Genomic DNA, 25,354 nt, shown 5'->3' with positions numbered 1-25,354 from the left:
ATTGTAGATAGGCTCTAATCTTGACCGTCGATGTAACTCAATTTATATTGTTGATTTTAGGAGAGCTTAACTATAAATAGAGGTCTACCCTATTATTCGTAATCACTTCATTATTAGTTGAATATATACTTGAGAGAATTTACTCAAACATCTTATATGCATTATTTTTCTTTGGCTTTTCTGTTCTTCGTTGCTCTTTCAATTTAAGTTTACTTCAGCTAGAATTTGGTGCCTTAGAGAAATTTTGTGAGAATTTTCACATTTGCAAGAGTTAGGCTAACGTAGGCAAATTCAAAGCAAAGAAATCACCTAAGGTCGTGCAGTTTGCGAGGCTAAAATTTTAGCCCGTGACAGTTGGTATTAGAGTTAAGGTTGCAAAGGCGCCATTGAGACTCGTGGGAGGTCCAAAAAATAAAATAGATCAAGGGATATGCTATTGACTTGAAAAAGTTGTGTGGTCTATCTCGAAGAATCCATGGGGAAAGTGAAGGAAACACTCGAGGTAGTGGAGACATACACTAAGATAAGCTCGATGAAAGAGCAGTTCAATGATTATGAAGCGCTCCTCAATACTATTGTAGGTAAGCTGATAGAGAAAAATGATGCTTTTGAAGTTGGGATAACAACTATGAAAAAAGAAAATGAAGCCACAATGACGGTTTTGAACGAAAAAATTAAAGAGCTCGAGGAAAAGCTTACTGTGTACAGAGCTGCTATGGGTAAAAAGGTGTTGAGTGCAACACTAAGCCGAGAGTTTGATATCCCCAAATCGGAGAAGTTTGAGGAGGCAAGGTTCGCGAGAGAAGTGGACAACTTATTGTAGGAAATAGAGCAATACTTTCATGCTATGGGCATTAAGGGTAATGATGCTAAGGTAAATAATATTGCTCAATATTTTACTAATTTTGCTCTTCTTTGGTGGATGTGTAGGTCCATAGATGAAAATGTGGTTAGGCTGTAATTGAGACTTGGGTAGAGTTCCAAAATGAGTTCAAGGAGTAGTTTACCCCTAATATGTTGAAGAAGCTCGAACTAAGCTGTATCAATTTTCACTAAAAGATACAATTCGAGAGTATGTGAATGAGTTTAATGAATTAATACTCTAAATCACAGATTTGAGTGAGAATAAAGTATTTTTATTTTTCATGGATGGGCCAAAGTCATGGGTTAAACATGAATTAGAACATTGAGGGGTCCAAAAATTGTCAAAAAGCCATGATCGTAAAAGAATCTTTAATCGAGTTTGTTCCGAGAAAAGACAAGTTTGAGTCTTCCAAGTCTAGAGAGAAGGGCAATGATAGGGAAGAAGAAGATGGACAGGGTGAGTTTAGTAGTGACAATTGTGGCCATAGTGGTAATAGGAAACCAAAAATTAAGAAGAGAAAACCCCACAAGCCATGGGAAAAAAAGAGATCATTGAAATGCTTCATTTGTAAAGGTCCGCATATGGTGAGGGACTGTTCAAAGCAATCCGTGTTTTTTACCATAAGAGAGGATAATAAGCCAGAAAAAGCTCTGATGATGCTTAGTTCAATTGTGGATGGGGTCGAAGCCAAAAGAAGAAATAAGAATGAAAAGAAGGCAGTGGAGTGCTTCTTATGTTGTGGTTCACATAGGATGCAAGATTGTCTAGAGCAATCTAAGCTGTCTGCAATCACTAAAGAAGTTTAAAGCGGAACTTGTTGAGGATAAAGTATTTTAGCTTGTATCAATGATACTCAAATCTGTTAAAGAGAAGAGGGATCGCAAGCAAAAAAGGTTGATGTATGTGGACATCAACATCACAGGTAAGAGGAAGAGTGCTCTTATTGATATGAGGGCATCATACATGTTCATATCAGAAAAAGCCGTGGGTAAAATTGGTCTCTCAGTTAGTGAATCAAATAAGAAGATCAAGACTGTCAATTTCAAAGAGGTCCCAATTGTGGGAGTAGCATAAAGAGTTGAGCTACATATCGGTAAGTGGAAAGGCAAGGAAGATTTTGAGGTAATTCATCTAGTTGATTACAATTTCATTCTTGGCTTGAATTTTCTTGATCGGATTAATGCACTTTTGGGTCCTTTTTCTAACAGTATGTGCATCCTGGACACTCGACAACAACAATGTGTTGTGCTAGTGAGTCAAGACATGAAGGGTGAAACGAATGTATTGTCAACAATCCAACTAGCTGATGATGTTCATTATGGGAAGAACATCGACTAGGTAAACCGGAGTGTTAAGAAGACTACTTTAGAAATGTGAAATGGGAAACAAATTGATACAAAGCTTGTTAAGTTATCAGTGCGGCTACCACCTATTAGAGAGGTGGGTTGTGTATCGAACTTTGGGGGTAATGTGGCGATGCAAACTGGGCAACTGAGACGAGTAAATTCAACGTGTGAGGTACATATCAAACACTTTGGTAATGTTTTTACATTATGGCTTATTAGATTGGCAAGGACACAAGAGTCTTTTCAGTGTTTTGAAGTAGTTAGGCCAAAGGGCATACAAACCAGAGTTAGTAGTGAGACTCAAAGTTAACCCGATGTTCAAAGTGGGTGTGCTGAAGCCTATTTATGCAGATCAAGGGGATCTCGATCAAGGCAAGTCACAATGTGAGCAAGTAAGAGTGGTGGACTCTTGCAAACGAGTAATACTATAAAGGAAAGAAACGGTTCAAGTTAGGAGACAATGGAAGCCAAGGCAAGTGTTTCGAGGGGCGGGACTACCTGACAAAGAAGCTAGTTAGGAATTGGCAGAGGCATCGAGAGAGTTCTGAGGTGAGTCAAACTAGTGTTATTCCAAAGATGCAATGAGGGTGTTGGGAGAACGGGTGGGGGAGAATGTCACGGGCCGCGGACCAAAGCCTATGACGATTGCAAAAAGAATGTTCCGTAGAGGTCAATTGATGAAATAGGGCTCACTTAACCCAACTAAACTGACCCGACTCGTGAAACCCGTAGAGAAATCCATTTACTTGAAGCATTAGTGACCTAGGGAAACACTCTAGTAAAACTAGAGTTACCAGGGTAAATAGAGTAAATCCTAAAGGGATAAGATTGTATAAAGTTTAAATCCCTTAGGACTCTTAAGTGTAGATAGGCTCTAATCTTGACTATCGATGTAACTCAAACTGTATTGTTGATTCTGGGAGAGCTCAACTATAAATAGAGGCCTCCCCTTTCATTTGTAATCACTTCATTCATAATTGAATATATATCTGAGAGCATTTACTCAAACATCTTGTATGCATTATTTTCATTTGACTTTTCTGTTCTTTGTTGCTCTTTCGATTCAAGTTTGCTTCTGTTAGAATTTGGTGCCTCAGAAAAATTTTGCGAGAATTCTCACCTTTGCATGAGTGAAGCTGACTTAGGCAGATTCAAAGTAAAGAAATCATCTAAGGCCGCACAATTTACGAGACTAAAGTTCTAGTCCCATGACACTTAGACATAGTTGGTGTTACCAACCTTCTCCTTATTTATCAAAAAAAGTATATTTTTTTAAATTTAAATTTTTATTTTAAAATAATAAAAATAACTTCTCAATCTAAAACTATATTTATATTTTAAATTTAACTTATTTTTAAATAAAAAAATAGTTTTTAGGATGTTATGAACAATAAATATAAGACTTTACATTTTCGAGAAAGAATTGTTTTTATAACCCACTAAAATTTAGGGTAATTTAATCTTAAGTCTCATGTTAAAAAAGAAATTAAAATTAAATAGTGGAGAAGTAAGCTTTTAAGGGGATATTTTATTACTAGGTAATTAATTTTAAAAATTGAAAGTTAATTCTAACTTATTGTTGTAATCTTAGTTTGGTTTGTTGGTAATCTATTTTCCAAATCTTTTATAAAGCATCTACTACACCAACGATGAAGTTACCTTATTTCTACAAATAATTAAATATAACTTTACTTCAAAAATTAAAAAATTCAATTTATTTTTACTTTAAATGAAAGTTATTAACTTAGAATCTCGAATTGAACTGTTTACATCTCTAAGTATAGTTTGAGTGTTTACCCTTTAATAATTCACCCAAAAAAATATTAACATAAAAAGGGGAAAAAAACCAAAACAAATGAGCACCACATAGGGGCGTCTCGATTTTAGTATTTATATAAAAATATATATAGTAGTAAATCATAGAGCCTATTTTCTATTTGACAAGTTTCTACCCACAAAGGCCCCCAAAGAGCCTATATAAAGACTTCACCCCCATCCTACTTCCTTCAATTTCCTTCAGTGAAACACACTCCAAAAGAAGGGAAAAAGAAACAGGAGTGAGAGGAAGTGAAAGAGTAGTTTTTCTTTCCAAGAAACTCTTCACCATGGCGGCTTACGTCGATAATCGACAGTTCAGGCGCCTTGAACCGGCTTTGAACGGTGTTTTTGCCCCGTTGAAGCCCGGTCCAAGTACCCAAATCCACCGCCCTGTCAAACATGTTTTCATCGACCATGAATATGATGACTCTTCCAGTGATGATGAAGGAAATGAGATCAACGGGCATTACAAAGAGTTGATTATCAAGTCCGGTAACGAGCTTGAACCTTCCATCTTGGACCCTAGAGATGAAGCAACGGCCGATAACTGGGTCGAGCGTAACGCTTCCATGGTTCGTCTCACCGGCAAACACCCTTTCAACTCTGAACCTCCCTTGAACCGCCTCATGCACCATGGTTTCATCACTCCTGTTCCTCTTCACTACGTTCGTAACCATGGTCAAGTCCCTAAAGCTTCTTGGGATGACTGGACCGTTGAAGTCGCCGGTTTAGTTAAAAGACCGGTGAAGTTAACCATGGATCAACTGTTTAACGAGTTCCAAAGCCGTGAGTTCCCGGTTACCCTGGTTTGTGCTGGGAATCGACGTAAAGAACAAAACATGATCAAACAAACCATAGGTTTCAACTGGGGAGCAGCTGGGATTTCCACATCAGTGTGGAGAGGTGTTCCATTGTGTGACGTGCTCAAACGATGTGGGATCTTTAGCAAGAAACATGATGCCTTAAATGTGTGCTTCGAAGGGGCTGAAGATTTACCAGGAGGCGGTGGTTCCAAGTATGGAACTAGCATAAAAAAGGAGTTCGCCATGGACCCTTCTCGGGATATTATCTTAGCTTACATGCAAAATGGTAAGCTTTTAACTCCAGATCATGGATTCCCGGTACGGATGATCATCCCAGGGTTCATCGGTGGACGAATGGTGAAATGGTTGAAGAGAATTATCGTTACCACACAAGAATCAGACAATTATTATCACTATAAAGATAACAGAGTACTTCCTTCTCATGTTGATGCCGAGCTGGCCAACGCTGAAGGTAAAAATAAACAATCCCTATTTTTTCTTTTTACAGAGCAGTAAAAATATTATAAGATTATTCGTGCATGGGAAATGCTAACATTGTGATGTAATGTGTGAAGGTTGGTGGTATAAGCCGGAATATATCATCAATGAGTTGAACATTAACTCGGCGATAACGACGCCTTGTCATGAAGAGATCTTGCCGATCAACGCGTGGACCACTCAAAGGCCATATACGTTAAGGGGCTATGCATATTCCGGTGAGTTCCTCTGACAGATTCCTTTGTTCTTTCGAAGGGAATCTTTTACTTTTTTATTTTATTTTATGTTTTTTGGGTTCATCTCCAGTCGAAATCTAAGTATGTAAAGAACTAAATGAAATGTGGGTACGTAAAAGACAAGATTTAAGTGTCTACTGATACATGCCTTCCTACTTACGCTTTTGTTAGATTAGATACAAGGATCCACCGATGGATGGGAAACCATTGGAAGCCGTTATAGATCTTAGTGCATAAAAGAAAAATAATTTGATATTTTGTCTTGTACTATATAAAGAAAGAATAAAAAGTTTCATATTTAAAATTCTTTTAAAAGAAAAGAAAATGACGGGATTCTAGTTATTAGAATTTCTCGAGTTACAATGTTACATCAAGTCCATTGGAATTTCCTTAAGATTGGGTTGTACTTTGGAACATAGGATAGATACAATTGCTTTTGTTTCCCTTATCATTTAGGGAAAAGTGCTGCTGGTTTTTGAATGCCAAACTCCTAAGAAGCCTGTAAGATTTCCAAGAGCCAACTCTGGTTTGTTTAGTTAAGTTGGCAATTTCTGTTTGACATCACAACACAAACAAACAAACAAATACAAAAACTAAAGAGTTAAAGGCTAAATGGGGAAAAAGGTTGGATTGAAACCTGTGTGCTGGGGAATGCATGTAAGTGGGCAATATGGAATTAGTCTTTTTTCCTGTTTTAAGAAGAGTCGTGGTTATTAAGGTACTTGCATAATTAAACGTGCTTTTTATATAATTACTTGGTTACTTTTTTATTAAGTAGCTGTAGGAATATAACGTCTTTATTGACTTAATATTCTATATATGAATTGACAACAGGGGGAGGGAAGAAGGTGACACGTGTGGAGGTAACAATGGATGGTGGAGAAACATGGCAAGTGTGTACCCTGGACCACCCTGAGCAACCAAACAAATATGGAAAGTACTGGTGCTGGTGCTTCTGGTCCTTGGAGGTTGAGGTTCTTGATCTGCTGGGAGCCAAGGAAATTGCAGTCCGAGCCTGGGATCAGACCCTTAACACCCAACCCGAGAAGCTCATATGGAATGTCATGGTACATACAGTTTTTGGAACTAAGCTTGTTTATATTATTCAAAGGAATGAAGTTCAGTAAGTAATGAATGAATGATGATGTAACAGGGAATGATGAACAACTGCTGGTTCCGAGTAAAAACAAACGTTTGCAAGCCACACAAAGGAGAAATCGGTATGGTATTCGAGCACCCAACGTTGCCAGGAAACCAAACCGGGGGATGGATGGCTAAGGAACGCCACCTTGAAAAATCAATATCTGATGCTAACCCCACTTTAAAGAAGAGTGTTTCATCTCCTTTCATGAACACTGCCTCTAAAACATTTTCAATGTCTGAGGTTAAGAAACATAACTCTGCTGATTCCGCTTGGATCGTCGTCCACGGGCATATCTACGACTGCACTCGGTTCCTTAAGGATCATCCTGGTGGCGCTGACAGTATTTTGATCAATGCTGGAACCGATTGTACTGAAGAATTTGATGCTATCCACTCTGATAAAGCCAAGAAACTGCTTGAAGATTATCGAATCGGTGAGTTGACCACTTCGGGTTATGCGTCCGACTCGTCGACCTCATCCCCTAATTCTTCCGTGCATGGGGCATCCAACGTAATGAGCTTTTTAGCTCCTATTAAGGAAGCTGTGCCTACAAAACCTGTAGCTCTGGTTCCACGTGAGAAAATCCCATGCAAACTCATCCAAAAAACATCCATCTCCCATGACGTCCGTGTGTTCAGATTTGCGTTGCCATCCGAAGATCAAGTGCTGGGATTACCCGTTGGAAAGCACATATTTTTATGTGCCACCATTGATGATAAGCTTTGCATGAGAGCCTACACTCCGACTAGTGCCATCGATGAAGTAGGTCACTTTGATCTAGTGGTCAAGGTTTATTTCAAAGGGGTACACCCAAAATTCCCTAATGGAGGGCTCATGTCACAGTATTTGGACTCACTCCCACTAGGTTCATTCCTAGACGTGAAGGGTCCTTTGGGTCACATTGAATACACAGGTCGAGGCAACTTTCAGGTCCATGGCAAACCCAAGTTTGCCAACAAGTTAGCAATGCTGGCAGGTGGGACAGGGATCACCCCAATCTATCAAGTCATCCAAGCAATCTTGAAGTACCCAGAGGACAAAACAGAGATGTACGTGGTGTATGCCAACCGAACCGAAGACGATATTTTGCTGAAAGAAGAGCTAGATGGTTGGGCAAAGAAGCATGATCGATTGAAGGTATGGTACGTGGTGCAAGAATCAATCAGAGAAGGATGGCAATATAGCTTGGGTTTCATAACCGAAAGCATCTTGAGAGAGCATATCCCGGTGGGTTCCAACGACACTCTTGCCTTGGCTTGTGGGCCGCCGCCAATGATTCAGTTCGCTGTGCAGCCTAATTTGGAGAAGATGAACTATGACGTTAAGGATTCTTTGTTGGTTTTCTAGAGCAATAAAAGAAAGTGCATATGATATCACCAAAGTTTGTGTATGTATATATATTTATAATTTATATCCCTCCTTCCCTGCATTATTCCTTTTTTCCCTATATACATAAATTTGTTTTTTACTCACTGTTTTCTGTATCATTCTTATTTACTCCCAATTTTCTCTTTAGTCTTTCATTTTCGAGAATGATAATGTACATTATATAAAATACAGGGCGGAATTGATGTTTTTCCTTTCTTGAACGTCACCCAATATTACCAAAAGAAATTGTGGCGTTGATTGTTTAGCCAATCAGGTACATGAAATTAAGCAAGCATTCAATAATGAATGTACAGCCTGCATTAATTTGTATGATTGTTCTGTAATCGTCACGTTATAATTCAAGACAAGTAGCATATCTCATACCATAAATAGATAAATAAAGAGAAAACCGAGATCTTCATCAACACCATTGAATATAAAGACAGGATGTGATGTGTTTGTGACCGCCATCAAACCCACTCCGCTGCAAATTTATCGATTCACCTTGAGTAATTTTGAATATTTTAATTTATATTTAAAATTAAATTAATAATTATTATGTGATCATAATAATAAAAGAAATATTAATTAACATGAAATCATATTTACTTAAAAATAATCGATTCATAAAAATTTCAAGTCTATAAAAATATTAAATATAATTAGATAAATTAAAAATAATAAAAATTCAAGTTTTTTATAATTAATTAAATATATTTTTTTCTAAACACGATAATAATTAAATTATATTAAAATCATTTTTTTATAATTGATAAAAATTAAATGCATGAGATTAACATTATATATAATAATAAAATGCAATACCAATATATTAGTAATCTAATAGTATTTATAATGTATAAGTTTATTTATTTTTCTTAATTTATATGTCAAAATCAAAAGAAAATAAATATGTTTTATAATAAATTTTATATTTTATAATTAAATTATTTTTTATAAATACTAATTGAATCTAATCAAACCAGTTTGATTCAATACAAATCTTAACTCGAAAAATAGTATGACTCAAATTTATTTAAAAAATTAAGATAAATAAAATCAATTAATTACGAATTATAATTTTTTAAATCTATAAAATCAATTAATATAAAATAAAATAGTTATAATTATTTCATTAATAACATTTCTATTATAATCTTGATATATTTATGTTTTACGTTTATTTTTATAATAAATTAATAATATAAAATGATTATAAGTATTATATTAATATTGTTCTAATTATTAGCGGTGCAATAATTATTCCTTAATTAAAATCTCAATTCATATTAAACCATATTTAAAATTTTATATTAAATATTACTTGATTAATTAGTGTTGTAGTTATAAACCAAATAAAAATAATATTTGACAGGTTTTTGTTTTCATCACGAAATTATTATTGATCGATACGATACGTGGTACTTTTACTATTATTTGATTTTAATAATATTTATACAACTGTAAATGTCTCATCACGATGATTTGAAATATTATGTTAAATGTAATAAAGTATTAAAGTAATAATTTTTTATAGATAAATTTTTGACTCAATGATTAATTATGTGTCACACTTACATGAAATATTAGTAAATATATATAATATAAAATTTATGTGGAAATGTGTACTAAATTAACAAATTGTTGTTGGACTATTTTAGTTATCAATTATTATTTCTATGTAACATAAAAAAATAGTAATGTAAAATTATTAAATATATTGTCAATATTAAATACAATAAATTTGTGCATCATATGGATAAGAAATTAGTTTTAATTCTATTATAAATTATAAAAAAAATTAAAATTCTATATGTTTTTAAATGTTTATTTCTTAATTTTAGAAAAATGATTTTATTATAATATTAATGTTTAATTTTTATAATTAACAATGTGTGGCTCCAATAATATGACATGATATGATATTTTTATTTGGTGTCATGTATTTATTGAGTCATAATTATTCTCAAGTCAACTATTTATCTAAATGTATTAGTTCAAGAGGCTGAATTTTTTTTTAAATATCTTTTTTGTATTTTTTATATTTATTTTATTATTCATATTTAAGTTTATGACTCCCTTTTCTAATTGGGGTGAAATTCTAAAAAAAATTTGCGGACCAGATTTTAATTATATATTTTTACGAGAGTTAAAATAAAAATTTATCATTTTAATAGTTTATATTTTTATAATTTTTTAAAGTACTAAACTAAAATTTTATCATTTTAAAGTGTCAAAGTGTAATTTTATCAAGTATTAATTTATAAATTTTAAAGGATTAAAACTCAAATCATTTTAGAGGATCAGACCTTCTACTAACCCTTATGGCACCGCCTCTACGCCTAATAATATTATATTTAAAATTTAAACTCATATTTTTTTATAAATATAATATATTTTACTATTACACTCAAAATTTACTGGTTTAAGAGAATTAGATTCGCTTGAATGATAGGACAAGACATAGATGTGTAGGTAATTGAAAAACACAAGGCAGAGTTGTGAGAATTAGGGGGTGGGTCCAGTAAGCAGTAGAAAGTAGAAAGAGCAGTGGCCGCGTACGTGAGGTGCATGGCTGGCTGCTGCCCCTATTCTGACCCAATTTTAAACAACCTTTGGTGCTTGGAACGTTGAAGGGTCACCCTTTCAGTTGGTTTCCACAATCGCCCCTTACCTCATTTTTCGTCTTTTCTCAATTTCATACTTTAAACACTTGAGATCTTCAATCTCGTCTCTAAATATTATATATCAAGTCAATTAAATATTCCTTAAATTACTTACTAAGTTGGAATCATTTTCACATTTAAAATTTTAGAATCTTTTAAAATAAGAATATATTCTTATATCTTATTTTGTCAGTTTTATCTGAATTAATTGAATTAAATCGAGTTATAGGACAATTTAGTGTTCAATTCCGAACAAAACTTTTACTACCTACACCAACTATGATTTTCAATTCTTTAATTTAATTCTAGGTTTGAAAGATGAAAGATGAAATAAAAATTGGGTAGATGGACAAATTTTAGTGGAACACTACCACTTTATGAATAAAAAGTGGCTTTGACTATTATATAAGAATGCACTTCAATGAGCCATGCCATTAGCCATGATGACCAACGCATTTTCCGTCTCATATTTCCCTCCTATGGTAGTAGGATATTTTGGATCTTTTACCGAAGTTTAAGAAAAGAAAAAAACATATACTTTTAGCCTATATATGACTGATCTAGGATTGAAGATTCATAGGCTTTAATTAAACTAACAATTGCCTTTCGCTCAACGGTAATAAAGCATTAAATGTGAAGTATTTTTATTTTTTTAATAATATTATTATAAATTCTCATCATATATGTTCTTTATAACATAATATCTAAAACTATTCATAATCCCGCCCAACCCATAAATAGGAAGATAATACGTTTCAGTACACTCAAGCCCACGTCCTCTTGCATTGACAATAATACTCATGCTATGATTTATTTTATATCTGAAATTACTAAATATAATTATAGCATTGTGTAATTCTAAAAGAAGTTAGGTAACAAATATCAAAAGGAAATTAAAAGGTAGGCAAGTGATGAGATCAGTGTCATAGATTTTTTATTTTATTTTTTTATTTGTAGATTATAAGAAGATGATAAAGCCCAAATAGTAATGTAACTAACGCGACTCGAATTCAGATCACATCTAGAGCGATAAACACCTTAACCATCGGGTCATCAACATTATAAATTTGTTTGTGAACTTAATTTGAAATTAATGTGATAAATTAATTGGTTGATAGCGGCGGTAGGTAGAGTATAATATTGAAAAGCCCGCACAATTTAGAAATATGGCCTCCAAACACTTTGGGTGGTGCCAACATTTGGCCATTTTATAAAATATTTATGTTTTTTTAAGGCCATTTTTTTAATTTCATTTGAAGCTTTTGGGTTTTATTTTTAATTCAAATATCAGACCTTTAGTAACATGTCATACTTGATAAATTATATAGGAAAATAGTACGAAATTGGTGAGTGGGGCCAAAAGCACCCTACGACTCGTTTTCCCCGTCCACTTTTTCTCTAGTGATTAAAGTGCGGCAAATAAATCGAGAAAATCAATGCGAGTCGATGTATTCAAATTGGTTCGGATTTTGTATAATTTAATTTGATTTAGAGTTGATGTTATCTCTTAAATTTTACAATTCTATTCGAGTTTGGGTTTTTTTCATGAAAATTATTTTATTTAAATTGAATCGAATGAAAAAAAATCTTATGTTTAAAGGAATAATAATAAAATAATAGATAAAATATGAACTAATTTATTTAGTCCAATAATTATTATGTTATAAAAAACTAAATATAATCATGCAAAAAATTACCAAGTGTTTCATAAAAAAAAATTGAATTTGTAGTTTTATATTAGGATAAATGAATTATAAGATTAGAAAAAAAAATTATGGAACATTATAGTATTTTATTTATAAAATAAATAATTATTCACAAGTTGTCAATTATATATATTTGAATTTAACCGATTATATGACATATTGCAATGATTCAATTATAACTAATTAAAGCTAACAATTAATTAAGCTAATTAAAAGAAATGTTATGGTAAAATATTATATATATAGGCAAATGATTTATTTGACCCTCCAACTTTATAAAAAAATTATTTTAGCCCTCCATTTAATTTTTGATCTCTTTTAGTCTTTGAATTTGCATTATTTGTCAAATCACCCCAAAAAAAATGGAAAAATTAACGCTTGTTAACTTTGTTAATGTGTCATATATGTAAATTGCCATGTTAGCAATTAATTAATTTTTAAAAATAAAAAATATACTTTTATGATTTTTATTCTTCTTAATAATTTTAATACTTTTTAAAATTTTAAAATAATCTTTTGAATTTTTTAAGATTTAAAAATTTAATTGTTAATGTGATATCGACGTGTATACCACTTTAGTAAAGTTAACATACGTTAAACTTTTTATCCATTTTAAGGTGATTTGACAAATAACGCAAGTTTAAGGGCTAGATAAGGCGAAAAATCAAATTGAGGGCTAAAATGACCTTTTTTATAAAGTTGGAAGTCAAATAAATCATTATGCCATATATATATATATGAATGGTTTGTGTATTACATTTGCTTTTAACAACTTTAAAAGATTTATCATCTTAATATCAACTTAAAATAAATTTTTAAATGATTGTTTGAATGATTATGATATTAATTTAATTATTTAGTTCATTTTATAAATGCATAAATAAATCTAAAAGCATGTATTATGATTGTTGTGAAAAAAAATTCAATATTAGAATTTTTTTACAAGATAATATTCTTTTTGGACAAACAAAGACCAAATTTGTTGGAAAAAGAACCTCCAAATCAAACCGAATTGAACTGAAATTATCAATTTTAGATATTTCAATTTTCACTCAATATATTTGATTTTGGTTTCAAAAGTAAAAAATCGAATTGAGTGGTTTAGTTCAATCTTTATCCAAAAATTAAACTAAATCGAATCGAATACACCCCTTACTAGTCACTTGCCCAGTCATCAATTTCAGTCATTTGTTTTGTTTTTCTTTTAAATCAAATTGTTGATACCAAATGTAATTTAACATACAGTGAAGATGCATCAATCTTGTAGTTGAAGATGTAGAAGATATATGCTAAAATTTATCCAAATCTCAAAATGATGATGCACACACAACCAAGGCAGGTAAGATGTTGGGGCTAATTGAAGCAAACAACCAACTAGCACGAGCACTATCTTGTTCTTTATATGCTAGATAGATCAGATTCTCAATCTTATTGCCAGATTCATTCACTAAAATCTCTTGAATATTCATAGCACTTTTAATGTATTTGTTCAAAGAATGACTTACAACAATGAAGTAAACTTGTTGCCATAACAAGTAATTGGTTCAATTTAGCAAAATCATAATAATCTTATTGTAGAATGGGTTGGTACCTTGAGTTGCAAACAACATCTGAGAATCATCCCCTGATTGCACGCTGAGTTTATAAATGTTATAATTTAGCCTAACAAATGAAAGTGATGATCTTAAAATCAACTCTAGCAACAAGCTTACTCAAACCTCGATTCAATAATTTCCAAATCTAGCTCTGATACCATGATGGACAACACTCAAACAATATGAAAATATAAGAAACATACAAAAAAAGGAAATGAAGAAAAAACAAAATTTGATATATTTCTCTGTATTTGCAAAACTGAAAATTTGTTTATACAAATATTAGTATTTATAACCCAACTATCACACTCTAACTATTACGAACTAATTATCAACAACCTTTAACAAACTTACTGCTACTTAGTTACACTAACTAAACAGTAATTAATATCTCTAACATATATACATGTATATGAATATATGTTTTAAGAAACTAAAAATTCAAATATAAAAATATATATATGAAAAATGTTTAAAAAAATACTAATAAACTAAAAAATCTACATTAAAATATACTATATATCAATACATTCGGAAGCAAATTTTACATAATGTTGAAGAACAGCTAGTTTAATGTAAGAAAATTGTTAATTTGAGACTGCCATAAAAAAAAAACAGATTTGGAGCCATTTATCATCATTTTAGATAAATTATTTTTCAATCTCTAAATCGTATTTCACCACAATAATATGATTCTAGTAAAATTAAAAATATATTGATGGCAAACCAAGCATACCAAATATCAATTCTAAGTCTTGAGAATGACACAATTTATATTGATTAAAAGTCTACCATAGCATTTAAATCTATGTTTGAGTTATCTCCAACCCCACAAACATATGTTTGATAGAGACGATTGACAAGAGAAAAGCTTTGGGAAAAGATACACAAATAAATCAATGGGGCAGGAGAGAGCGATTGTGTTCATACAAATCAGTGGTTTAAAAATGGGGATAAGGGGAACAACATTGTCAATCACATTCAAAAGCGATTATACTCTATTTATTTAAAATCCAAAATATCTTCAGATTTTGCAAGCTATATTTCTTTTCTTTTTTACAACCTATTTATCTACCATATTTACTCAGATATTTTTCAATGCTATAATTACATGCTACAAATATTTATTTATGATTACACATTTAGTGGACAGTAATCATTAATTTATGAGTACATTTATAATTTGGTCGCTGAACTATTCGAAAGTTTCGCTAGTGAGCTCCAAGCGACGGTTCGATGACCGATATGGTGGATCAGTACTCATCGACGAGTAGAAAAACATACCTTAGATCCAAGTCGATCTGACGGTCAGTGTCAGAGATAAGAGAAAAAAGTTGTTTAGATTTTTGTTTGCAGATTCGTGACATCCCCAAAATTGTTTCATGAAAAATAAATTGAAATATGAAAGAGGAGGAGAAAAAGAGATTCCGATTGGTGCAGACAATGTTAACAGAGAAAGCCATATAGCATCGGTTTTAACAGCCTTGTGACTTGAATAAAAACTTTTGAATCGTTCAGTGATCAAATTATAAATCAAAACAATAATGTAGTGATTAATGATGCAATTTACGCAAAAAAAAAAAAAAGTCACAAATTAGTTTAGAATGTTGCTAATTGTATAAAAACACGTAACATAAAGTCATCTTAAACTCGCTTATGAAATTAGATATTTATGATGAGAAGAAATAGAAAAGAATTTTCAATATCATCAGACCTCTTCTCGTGGATTTAGGCTACAGTAGCTAAACTATATATTTCTTTGTATATATTTCTTAAATATTTAAATAAATCAAAATCTTTTAAAATTTAAAAAATCAAAGATCTAAACTGATCTGAACCAATGAGATTGATTCTAAATGATTCAGCTATTAGGCTCCATTCTATTTCATGTTTGAAAAATCAAAATGCTACACAACAATTTTATATTAAATTATTGTGAAGAAAAATTATAATTATTCGATAAAATTAATTAAATTGATTAAGAGAACTGTTTAAACTACAAATTAAATTAGTAGAAAATTTATGATGAAATTGATAAATATGTGAAAGAAAATAATTAGTAGGCTAAGCTAAGAGGCAAGAAAAGGTTCCTCCCAAGCAAGCAATGTGGGCCTGGAGGCTCAACCAATTTTCTCATGGAGGCCCAGCCCACTGCCAAAATCTTAACAAACTCTCTCAACCTTGCTTTCCACCTATCTAATTCAAGACTCCTTTTTTATTGGGTTTTGGATTCTAAAAGTATTTTTCCACCCAATCAAAAACATCTTATTTTTTAGGTTAAAACTGCGATAGAAAAAGTATTTTTTATCTATACGTAAAAACTGAGATTGTTTTAATTGTTTTTAGCTTTTAATTTTTGCATTTGAAAGAAAAAAATGATCAAAATACTTATTTATATTAGTTATTTCAATAATATATAAAAATTTAAATTATTTAAATATCTCATGTTTCATTATATTAAATTGTTTAAAAATTATTTATCATTATATTAATTTTTAAAATATAATTTGTAATAAGTCAACTTTGGCCTGGGTCCAAATCACAATTATAAAACACAAAATAATAGTCCACAGTCCATTTACCACATATGCAGCCCAATATGCATTAAACCCAAAAGCCCAATTTACAAACCCAAACATTAAAAAAACCCTAGACGGCCCAAGTGGCCCACTATCCTAACATTTTCAGAAAAAGAATCTAACCCTAGCCCCCTTTTCAGCTGCTGCCGCCGCACCTTTCCCACGCGCGCCTCCGTACCGCCACGTCGACCTCCGTACACAGTTGGCCCTTGTACCTGCAAAACAAACATGCAGACACAGAGGCAAAGAAAGGATAACATTGTATTTTTCTTTTTTCTTTTCAGCTATAAAAAGCCACAAAAATCAAATATAAAATTTTACAGAGAGATTCAATACAAAAATAAAAAAAATTCAAACGCAAAAAAGAGACTTCGAGGGTAGTTTATTTCTTTGTCATTATTCTTTTTTTTTCTTTTCTTCGTTTTCATTTTTTAGGAAGAAACCCAGAAAATAAAAAAGGACTGAAAACTTACCCTTTTGCCATGTTTTGCACCATCGTGGGAGGCCGAGGTTCGTCGTTTTCGATGGAAAAACGACGCCTTTTTGGGGTCGGAGAGTCGAAAAGCCAAAAAATGGCCCTTTCTGACTTTCTGGCCACCGTGGACGGCGACGCCGTCGCTGGCGACCGACAGCCGCCATGACGGCCCGATTGCCGGAGCCATGGCCGTAGTTTTTTTACTTTTTTTTAGAGAAAGGGGAGAAATGAAAATTTAAAAAAAAAGGTTTTTATAAAGAATAGAAACGACGCCGTTTTGGGCCTTAACCCTAGTGGCCAAAACGACATTGTTTCACCCCTTTAACCCGCGCATTGACTCGACTCGCAGGAGGATCCGCGTGTTTTTGTGGAAGGGTCTATTTGCGCGTTAGACCCTTCTGCATTTTTCAATTGTTTTAATCCAATTATTTTTTATTATTTTTTCTAATTTGTACTTCGAATTTTATTTCATTTTTGATTTAGTCCTAGCAAAACGTCGCGTTTCATAGGGCAGGGATATTTCCCTAGTTGGTCCCTCTAAGTTATTCGCGCCTTTCAAATGGGTCATCTACCTTATTTTCATTCTCGATTTTTATTCAAATTTTTTATTAAACTTCAATTTAGTCCTTTTGCGCTTATTTTATTATAATTTTAGCCTCTCTTATATTCATAAACTTATTTTATTAGAATTTAGGCTCTTAATTTTATTTTAATGTCAATTTAATCCCCATCTATCTCTGTCTAGGTTTATTTTCTTTTTTGTTGTGTTTTATTTATTTGCTTGCCATTTCTTTTTTATTTTGATTTTCGTATTTAATGATGTTTTTATTTTATTTTATTTTATTTATTTTATTCTTGACTTTCATTATTATTATTATTATTATTGTTATTGTCATTATTGTTATTTTTATGGTTTTTATTATTTCATTTATTTACATATTTTATTCCAAATTGTGCCTTTACATTTCGTTTATGTTTTAATTCAGTTCTTTACTTTCAATATTTTTTATAAACTATTTTCCTTACATTATTTATGTATTTATTTGTTTTTTTTAAGTTGGTGTTGTACTTTTTTATATGCATACATTGGCATTATTACCATTGTTATTATTTATTTTATTTATCTTTCAATTATTCTTATTAATGTTAAAGTAGTATATTATATGATTCTCGTAAATTGTCCTTATTATTTTCATTATTTTTATTTCTTAATGCAACATTCCATTCATGTATTATTTTAAATATTACACATTTTTACCCGAATTTGTAAAAATATATAAAAATTAGAAAATAAGTAATATTTCGTATTTTGGAATTCGAAAAGTCGTTCCCTAACTTACAGGGTTTCGATTTTTTCTGATAAACCCAAATATACGAACCATTTTTCAAAAACACATTTTCAAAATTATCTCGAGAATTAAAAAAGATCGATTTCTAACTTACGGAATATGATTTCTTTTCTAAAACCTAGATAATCAAAAATTTCTAAAAATAAATAAAATTTTTGGCATTTATTCTCGTTTCGGGATTTAAGATTATATCCTAACTCACAGGGCATAATTCTTTCTCTCGATTAACGTGAAATACGCCTATTTTAAATTCTTTTAGGTAATTTTAACAAAAGGATCGTGTTTTAAGTCTCATCAAAGTTTTCAACTTTCGACATTAAGATATTAATTAATCAATTAGGTACCAATTTTGATCGTGACGAGAGTGCTAATCCTTCCTCGCACGTAACCGACTCCCGAACCTGTTTTTCTTAAATTTCATAGACCAAAATCATTGTTTTAGTAAAATTGAAACGTTTTGTTAAAACGATTGAATTGCAATGTGATCCGACCACACCTCATCAAAAAGGATTGGTGGTGACTCCAATATTCGTTTTCGTTTTTCAAAATCCAAGTCGACCTTTTTTACAAAAAAATAGTTTCGACAGCTTGGCGACTCCACTGGGAACCAAATAAGAGAGTCAAGCCACGAGTCGATTATTTCTTATCTTTTTGTCGAAAGTTGATAATTTAGTTTAAATTTACGATCCTTTCGTTGCATTTTATTTTTATAGTTTGTGTCATTGTGCTATATTTGCTTTGTTTGTTTAAGTCTCTCGACATATTTTTGCATATTGTATTTGCATAACCGTTCGGTTATACCCTTTTTAAGTGGAAGTGAGAAACTATTCCTTCGTGAGGTCTTGACCTCCGTGCAGGATAGTGGATTGCTTTCGGGATACATCCGTACCTATGTCTTTGTGAGATTTTCATCTCCGTGCAGCCATAAGGAAATGTATTCCCCTAAACTGAACTCGGCCCATATGAGCCTATAATGGGTGAGGATCGAGGAATCTGCTGGTTCGGGTACCTTTACTTTAGAACTGAACCCTATATAGCGAGCCTTAAGAGCCTACCCTAGGTAGAACCGCACCGAACCCCTTACGGTCATCCAAATAGGTACTCTTTCGTTATTTATGTTTTTACTAACGTGTTTTCTTTTGTTTTGATTATGATTGCATTGCATTTTCATCATAGAAAAGAGGTGTTGACTCACGTTCAGTTGCTAAGTAGAGAGTGTGTCATGGAAAATGGATTTCTTGATAAAGTGAAAGACAATGCGGTCGTCCGACAACGTAACGAAGGAAGGATGATATTATTATGAATGAGTACATGACTTTGCTTCGTTGCCCAAGGATTCAAGCTAACAAAGATTATTCGAGAATTGCTAACGAAGCTAACGAGCATCACGAGGATGGGTGAACAATGGGTCGTGGCTTGGATCAAACAAAAAAAAAAGGAGATAGATGAGGCACCCCTTTGAAGAGTTCGCGAGATTTGATCTTAACATACGGCTATGAGGAAAAGGATCGATGTATTCACTTTGAGTATTAGGGCAAGGCCGTATATGTATGTATCCGCTTTATGTAAAGAAACTTATTTTCTAGTAAAGTTGTTCTAATGGAATTGAACTAGAATCAACGCCTTTTTGCATACATCTTTTCCATTTTATTTCAATAAAATGCATCTTTGTTTATCACTTCGAGCAAATATTTTTTTATTATTTCCATTTCATTTATAATCATACCATACAAATAAATATTCTTAGATTCTTTTATTTTTTGGATCTTCCTTCATCCCTATAATAGGTCTCTAGATATCTATGATATGAGTGACTCTACTATTGACTCAGAACCTCTTTTTGAGAAAAATATGTGTCTAGAGGAACCACAGGACTTTGAAGATGACCGGGACTATAACTTATCTCCTGATCTGTTAAGAATGATAGAACAAGGTGAGAAACAGATCCTACCTTATAAAGAATCAATGGAATCCATGGCCTTTTCTCTATATGGGGCATGGATGTCATTGAACCGATCTCGCCAAAAGCTTCTGGTGGTCATCAATTCATCTTTATGGTTGTCGATTACTTCACTAAGTGGGTGGAAGCTGCTACATATGACAATGTCGCCAGGCCAACAGTCATCAAATTCTTTAAAAAAAGAAAAAAAAAAAGAGAAATCTTATGTCGGTATGGAATGCCAAAAAGGATCATACTTGACAATGCACTAAATTTAAACAACAGCACGATATCAGAAGTTTGCAGTCAGTTTAAGATTAACAGCATGTCACCCCAAAATGAACGGTACAGTGGAGGCAAAAAAATAAAAAAACAAAAAAAATAAAAACCTCTACCGGGGCAACACCTTTCTCTTTGGCTTATCGCGATTTTGCCCATTGAAGTCGAGATTCCTTCTCTCTGAGTTTTTTTTTGGATCCAATCCCAATTGAAGAGAAAGGTTCAAAGTTATCCGTCATGGTCAAATGTACCAAAAGCAAGTGATGCAAGCTCACCAAAAAGGTTCGCCCTAGAGAATTGCATGAGGGGAACCTGGTATTAAAAAAGATCCTTCCCATACAAAAGGACTTTAGAAGAAAGTGGATGACAAACTGGGAAGGACCTTATGTGGAAGGCTTTATCTGGAAAAGCATCGATATTGATCAAGATGGATCGCAAGAACCTGCCTAATCCTGTGAATTCTGATTCAAGCAAGAAATACTTCACTTAAAAAAAAGAAAAAAAAAAGAACAAGAAAAAGGAGAGGCCAAGGTGAAAACCCGCAAAAGGGCGCATTAAGACCAAATGGGTTTTGAGTTGAAAACCTAGGAATAGGCAATTCAAATTTTTGATCAAATGTGAGGCATGTGGTAGTCTTGTCCTCTCCGAATTAACAAGAATGAGGGATGCTACATCTTGGGGCATCAATAAAGTCTTCTAGGACTTCTAAACACGTATCAAGTTTATAAGGGTCCTCGAGAAGTTTTGTGCAGAGAAGCTCATGCTACGATATCTGGGGCACCTATTTTCATCTTATTCATTTCGTATCTTAGCAAAATTTGCTATCTTGATTAATTTATTCACTTCGAGCTTTGCTCTCAATAAAATTCCATCTTGTCCATTGTGTTAATATTTTTCGAGCATTTCCATTGAAATAACGATTAATGGATTGATAATATTCAAGTAAAAAGAGTTCTGCGTATTACTCTAGAAGCTTCTAAATAGTACGATGACCTGAAATAGGATTATTATTTAGAACTGACCAAACATCAGGGTTGGAAACATTTGAGAAAGAATAGTCTAAATTATGGCTATTTTTTCGGGTTTTCTATTAGAGATACCAGCTGAACAAGATGAACATTGATACACATATCATTCTCATGATATTCTACATTGATGAACAACGAGCGATGACAGCCCAAACATTAAAAAGGAATCATTCTCATGATATTCTACATTCATACAAATATCATTCATACACATCTAGTTGGGAGCATCTGATTCATTCTGATCATAACATCCTAATTACTAGGCATAAATGGGTCCATAAAATGGACTCTATAGGTCATGTTCCCTAGAGAACAAATCGGTGAAACCACAAGTTTTATCTCCCTGAAGTTGCAGTGGAGTAGACTAAAGATAGCAAATATCATTTCCCTGAAGTTGTAGTGGAACAGGTTGAAGTTACCAATTCTTATCTCCTTGAATTTCTAGTGGAGTAGATCGAAGCTACAAATCTCTTATCCCTGAAATTACATTGGAGCAGATCAAAGCCACAATTCTTATCTCCCTGAAGTTGTAGTAGAGCAGGATAAAAATACGCAAATCTTATCTCCCTAAAGTTGCAGTGGAGCAAGTTGAAGTTACCAATTCTTATCTCCTTGAAATTCCAGCGGAGTAGATCGAAGCTACAAATCTCTTCTCCCTAAAATTACATTGAAGCAGATCGACGCCACAATTCTTATCCCCTTGAAGTTGCAGTGGAGCAGGATAAAAATATACAAACCTTATCTCCCTGAAGTTATAGTGGAGCAGGTTGAAATTACCAATTCTTATCTATTTGAAGTTGCAGCGGGGTAGATCAAAACTACAAGTTTCTTCTCCCTGAAATTACATTGGAGCGGATCGAAACACCAATTCCTATACCACTGAAGATGTGGTGAAATGGAATAAGGAAACTTGAAAGAAAGAATCACCATAAAGTCAAGATTTGGCAAGACCAGGCAAATTTGGCCTCTTTAAAGTCTTTGCTCCATTCTCGTTACACGACAATGAACAAAGAGAGGCAGCTGTAATAGGCCAATTTTGGCCTGGGCCCAAATCACAATTATAAAACACAAAATAAACCAAAATAATAGTCCACAGTTTATTTACCACATATGCAGCCCAATATGCATTAAACCTAAAAGCCCAATTTACAAACCCAAACACTAAAAAAACCCTAGACGGCCCAAGTGGCCCACTATCCTAACATTTTCAAAAAAAGAACCTAACCCTAGCCCCCTTTTCAGCTGCTGCCGCCGCACCTTTCCCGCGCGTGCCTCCGTACCGCCACGTCGTCCTCTGTACACAGTTGGCCCTTGTACCTGCAAAACAAACATGCAGACACAGAGGCGAAGAAAGGATAGCATTGTATTTTTCTTTTTTCTTTTCGGCTATAAAAAGCCATAAAAACCGAATGTAAAATTTTACGGAGAGATTCAATACAAAAATCAAAAAAATTCAAACGCAAAAAAGAGACTTCGAGGGTAGTTTATTTCTTTGTTATTATTTTCTTTTCTTTTCTTCGTTTTCATTTTTAGAAAGAAACCTAGAAAATAAAAAAGGGACTGAAAACTTACCCTTTTGTCGTGTTTTGCACCATCGTGGGAGGCCGAGGTTCGTCGTTTTCGATGGAAAAACGCCTTTTTGGGGTTGGGGAGTCGAAAAGCCAAAAAATGACCTTTTTCGACTTTCTAGCCACCGTGGATGGCGACGCTGTCGCCGACGACCGGCGGCCGCCACGGCAGTCCGATGGTCGGAGCCATGGCCGTAGAGGGGAGTTGAGAGAGAGGGGGAGAGTGTTTTCTGACTTTTTTTTAGAGAAATGGGAGAAATGAAAATTAAAAAAAAATAGTTTTTATAGAGAATCGAAACGACGCCGTTTTGGGCCTTAACCCTAGTGGCCAAAACGACGTTGTTTCACCCTTTTAACCCGCGCATTGACTAGGCTCGCAGGAGGATCCGCGTATTTTTGTGGAAGGGTCTATTTGCGCGTTAAACCCTTCCGTATTTTTCAATTATTTTCATCTAATCCTTTTTTATTTTTTTATTTTTTTCTAATTTGTACTTCAAATTTTATTTCATTTTCGATTTAGTCTTAGCAAAAATGCACGTTTCAGAGGGCAGGGATATTTCCCTCGTTGGTCCCTCTGAGTTATTCGCGCCTTTCAAATGGGTCATCTACCTTATTTTCATTCTCGATTTTTACCCAAATTTCTGATTAAACTTCAATTTAGTCCTTTTGCGCTTATTTTACTATAATTTTTGCCCTTCTTATATTCATAAACTTATTTTATTAGGATTTAGGCTCTTAATTTTATTTCAATGTCAATTTAATCCCCATCTATCTCTGTCTAGGTTTATTTTCTTTTTTGTTGTGTTTTATTTATTTTATTTATTTGCTTGCCATTTCTTTTTTATTTTGATTTTTGTATTTAATGATGTTTTTATTTTATTTAGTTTGTTCTTAACTTCCATTGTTATTGTTATTATTATTTTTGTTGTTGTTGTTGTTGTTGTTGTTGTTATTGTTATTTTTTATGGTTTTTTATTATTTCATTTATTTACATATTTTATTCCAAATTGTGTCTTTAAATTTCGTTTATGTTTTAATTCAGTTCTTTACTTTTAATATTTTTTTATAAACAATTTTTCCTTACAGTATTTATGTATTTATTTGTTTATTTTTTTTAAGTTGGTGTTGTCCTTTTATGTGCATACCTTAGCATTATTACCATTGTTATTATTTATTTTATTTATCTTTCGATTATTCTTATTAATGTTAAAGTAGTATATTATATGATTCTCGTAAATTGTCCTTATTATTTTCATTATTTTTATTTCTTAATGCAACATTTCATTCATGTATTATTTTAAATATTACACATTTTTACTCGAATTTGTAAAAAATATAAAAATTAGAAAATAAGCAATATTTCGTATTTTGGAATTCGAAAAGTCGTTCCCTAACTTACAGGGTTTCGATTTTTTTCGATAAATCCAAATATACGAACCATTTTTCAAAAACACATTTTCAAAATTATCTCGGGAATTAAAAAAGATTGTTTTCCAACTTACGGAATATTATTTCTTTTCTAAAACAGAGATAATAAAAAATTTCTAAAAATAAATAAAAATTTCAGAGTTTATTCTCATTTCGGGATTTAAGATTATATCTTAACTCACGGGATATAATTCTTTCACTCGATTGACGTGAAATACGCCCATTTTAAATTCTTTTAGGTAATTTTAACAAAAGGATCGTGTTTTAAGTCTCATCAAAGTTTTCAACTTTCGACATTAAGACATTACTTAATCAATTAGGTACCAATTTTGGGCGTGACGAGAGTGCTAATCCTTCCTCGCACGTAACCGACTCCCGAACCCGTTTTTCTTGAATTTCGTAGACCAAAATCATTGTTTTAGTAAAATCGAAACGTTTTATTAAAACGATTGAATTGCAAGGTGATTCGATCACATCTCATCAAAAAAGATTGGTGGTGACTCCCATATTCGTTTTCATTTTTCAAAATCCAAGTCGACTATTTTTACAAAAAAATGGTTTCGACATACTTTATTATTATATTTAATTTTTTAAAATATTTTATATAACATTAATTTTATAAATAATGTATATCAATTAATTAAAATATATTTAAAATTTATAT

General features: G+C 32.5%; 1 protein-coding gene across 1 annotated transcript; it reads left to right on the top strand.

The window, feature by feature from the left end:
- Positions 1–4,136: 4,136 nt before the first annotated feature.
- LOC107922292 (nitrate reductase [NADH]) lies at positions 4,137–8,178 on the top strand. The gene is made up of 4 exons (XM_016852262.2): positions 4,137–5,304; positions 5,408–5,548; positions 6,401–6,633; positions 6,720–8,178. Exons 1-4 carry the CDS (start codon positions 4,317–4,319, stop codon positions 8,055–8,057), a joined length of 2,700 nt encoding a protein of 899 aa, XP_016707751.1. The 5' UTR covers positions 4,137–4,316; the 3' UTR covers positions 8,058–8,178.
- Positions 8,179–25,354: the final 17,176 nt, after the last annotated feature.

This window comes from Gossypium hirsutum, chromosome D01, assembly GCF_007990345.1.
Source record: "Gossypium hirsutum isolate 1008001.06 chromosome D01, Gossypium_hirsutum_v2.1, whole genome shotgun sequence".
NCBI lineage: Eukaryota > Viridiplantae > Streptophyta > Magnoliopsida > Malvales > Malvaceae > Gossypium > Gossypium hirsutum.
Note: the sequence above shows the minus strand (reverse complement) of the source record. Positions and strands in the feature narration are given on the sequence as shown.

Coding starts and splice junctions, on each gene's coding strand:
- LOC107922292 (XM_016852262.2), top strand. CDS start 4,317: ATGGCGGCTTACGTCGATAATCGACAGTTCAGGCGCCTTGAACCGGCT. Junction 5,549..6,400: donor AAGGGGCTATGCATATTCCG/GTGAGTTCCTCT, acceptor AATTGACAACAG/GGGGAGGGAAGAAGGTGACA. Junction 6,634..6,719: donor AGCTCATATGGAATGTCATG/GTACATACAGTT, acceptor ATGATGTAACAG/GGAATGATGAACAACTGCTG.